This window comes from Citrus sinensis, chromosome 6 (genome assembly GCF_022201045.2).
Source record: "Citrus sinensis cultivar Valencia sweet orange chromosome 6, DVS_A1.0, whole genome shotgun sequence".
Lineage (NCBI taxonomy): Eukaryota > Viridiplantae > Streptophyta > Magnoliopsida > Sapindales > Rutaceae > Citrus > Citrus sinensis.
Window position 1 is genome coordinate 5,259,517 of NC_068561.1, and position 3,116 is coordinate 5,262,632.

Below are 3,116 nucleotides of genomic sequence, written 5' to 3' on the forward strand. Positions count from 1 at the left end.
TCAGAAGCATATAACTCTCGAAATGTGTCAAATCCAAGAACTTGATTATGCATCTATGTCAATAAAGAAGTTCGTCGACTAAGTGCATCTGCTGCCCGGTTGGATTCACCAGAGGTATGCTTCACCACAAAAGTAAATTATTGAAGGAATGATGTCCAAGTGGCATGTCTGTGAGAGAGCTTGTCTTGACTATTGAGGTATTTTAACGCGGCATGGTCAGTGTATAAAACAAAGTCTTTATGAATTAGATAATGTCGCCAATGTTTTAACGCTTGGACTACTGCGTAAAATTCCACATCATAAGTGTTGGAGTGTGCCTTTGCTACATTCAACTTCTCACTGAAATAAGCTATAGGCTTACCCTATTGGCTAAGAACAGCTCCAATGCTGACCTTAGAAGCATCACAATGTACCTCAAAAGTGAGTGAAAAATCTGGTAGAGCAAGTACTGGGGCAGTAATAAACTTTTCTTTGATAATCTTGAATGCCTTAGTAGCTACCTCTGTCCAAGAGAATTGTCCTCCTTTTATGTAATTCGTGATTGGTGCCATAATAGTACTGAAATGAGGAATGAATCGCCTGTAAAAAGAGGCCAATCCATGGAAACTTCTAGTGGCGGATAAAGTAGTTGGCGGAGGCCAATCTCGAATAGCATCCACTTTTGATTAGTCAACAGATAGACCATCCTTCGACACCACATATCCCAAAAATAATACTTTCTCTGTTAAGAAAATACACTTGTTTACTGTTGTGTATAAACTTGCTGCTCTTAAGGCTGAAAGCACTTCTCTCAAATATTGTAGATGTAACTCGTGACTGGTGCTATATACAAGTATATCATCGAAGTAAACAACCACAAACTTTCCAATGAAAGGGCGAAGAACTTGATTCATGACTCGCATAAAAGTACTTGGAGCATTGGATAAGCCAAACGGCATTACCAACCACTCGTATAACCCTTCTCGAATTTTAAAAGCTGTTTTCCATTCATCTCCAAGCCGTATTCGAATTTGATGGTAGCCACTTTTCAAATCAAGTTTGGTAAAAATTGTTGCTCCACTAAGTTGATCTAACAAGTCATCTAATCGAGGGATTGGAAAATGATATCGAACTGTAATTTTATTGATAGCTCAACTGTCCACGCACATCCTCCAAGAACCATCTTTCTTTGGACTCAATAAAGCAGGGACTGCACAGGGACTAAGACTTTCACGGATAAATCCATTTTCTAGTAACTCTTCCACTTGGCGCCTTAATTCCTTATGTTCTGTAGGACTCATACGATAATGAGGTCGATTTGGTAATGTAGAACCTGGTACCAAATCAATTTGGTGTTGTATATCCCGAAGAGGTGGCAAACCCTGTGGTAGCTCATTGGGGAACAAATCCTGAAATTCCGCCAGAATTGGTGTCACAGCTTCAGGAATCTTCAAATCACCGTTACTTTCTTTTCCCAATAAAATGTAGACTCTCTTTGTCTCTGCTACAACATCTATAAATTGTTTCTTGCCTAACAAATAATTACCCAAGTCTTGCTGGAGAGTAAACTCCTTGTTAGGTAGGAGAACGATCTTGGTGTTGTTAAACATAAAGCTGTAGGTGTTTCTCTTCCCATCATGCACTACGTTTCGATCATATTGCCAAGGTCTACCCAGTAATAGATGACAAGCATCCATAGCCACAATATCACACCAAATTTTGTCTTTATAAATTAAACCAATGGATAAGGAAACTAAGCAACGTTTCGATACTGTCACTTGATTTCCCTTCTTCAGCCATGTGAGCTTATATGGAGTTTGATGAGGTTCTGTCTTTAAATTTAGCTTTGTTATGGCTTCTTCCAAAATGACATTCTCGCAACTGCCGGAGTCTATAACCATACGACATACTTTACCCCCAATTGTGCAAGTAGTTTGAAAGATATTTTGTGGTAGCCACTTGTCTTTGTCTTGACCTTTAGGAGTGAAGAATGCACGGTTCACGATCAACATTGGTCCACTATCACCATGTTCTTCAACAGATTGAGCGCTACCAATACTATCAAAAGTTGGCTCTACAGCAAACTCTTCAGTTTCTTCCTCCTGATAGTCTTCGCTTTCCTCTGTGCCTACGAATAAGTCTTTACCATATTTTCATCCCTTTTTACATTCTGTCATGCGGTGCCCATTTTCTCCGTAATTAAAACAGCGTAATCTCGAACCCGAGGATTGGGTTTTGCTGCTTTGACCGATTTCACTAGGCTTACTAGTTTTATTTGGAGGATTTGGAGGAGTGAAATTACGAAATTGGGAAGTTGGGTTTGAATTATCACGAACAACACTTCGAGCACCCCGAAAGCTTGAGTCATTAGTACGTCGACTAGATTGCTTCTCCAACTGCAAGGCTTGTTGGTGTGCCTCTGAAACAGAGTATGGGTCAAGTAAATTTAATTGGTCTTGAAATTGAGATCGTAGGCCTCCAATGTAGCGGGAAACCTGCTGTTCTTCTGTCTCTGTCAAGTCATTGCGTGCCACCAACCAATGGAATTCTGTAGTGTAATCATCCACTGATCGATTACCTTGCCTTAAATTCTGTAGCTGTTGGTATAACAGTTTGGCGTAATTATGAGGCAAGAATGCTCCACGCAAGTGTTTCTTGAACTTTTCCCAAGAATCAATCTTCTTTTTGCCTTGCCTAATCCTTGTGAGCTTAGTTTGTTGCCACCAAGCTGCTGCTCTTCCACGAAATCGAGTTGCAGCAAGCGAAACTAGTTTATTTTCAGGAACTTCTTTGTATTCGAAAACTTCTTCAATGGTGTTAATCCAATCCAATAATTCTTCAGGTCGACCACTTCCTTGAAATTCGGGAATGTCAATTCTCAACCCAGATTCCCATCTTCTGTCATTAGTAGACTCAATTCTAAGTCGACCCCCAGAGAATGGGTTAGCAAAGCTTCCACTTGATTTGTCTTCACGTTCTGGAGTACGATGGCGTTCGTCAAGTAACTCTGCCATTCGTGCCATTTGTGCAGCTAACATATCAATTCTGGCTGTCATACTAGCCAGGGCTTCATCTTTAGAAACATCTTCTTGATTGTAAGTTGCAGTATGAGTATCACGAGCTTTTCTTGGAGGCAT

General features: G+C 40.3%; 1 protein-coding gene across 1 annotated transcript; it reads right to left on the reverse strand.

Moving 5' to 3' along the window:
* Positions 1-1,130: 1,130 nt before the first annotated feature.
* On the reverse strand, positions 1,131-3,116 carry LOC107177272 (uncharacterized). The gene is made up of 2 exons (XM_052443735.1): positions 2,201-3,116; positions 1,131-2,107 (listed from the first exon to the last, which is right to left on the reverse strand). Exons 1-2 carry the CDS (start codon positions 3,114-3,116, stop codon positions 1,131-1,133), a joined length of 1,893 nt encoding a protein of 630 aa, XP_052299695.1.

Bases quoted from the DNA above. Each gene is read 5' to 3' on its own strand.
- LOC107177272 (XM_052443735.1), bottom strand. From the start codon at position 3,116: ATGCCTCCAAGAAAAGCTCGTGATACTCATACTGCAACTTACAATCAA. The intron at 2,108-2,200 runs GTTCGAGATTAC...ACTTATTCGTAG, and splicing joins CAGCAAAACCCAATCCTCGG to GCACAGAGGAAAGCGAAGAC.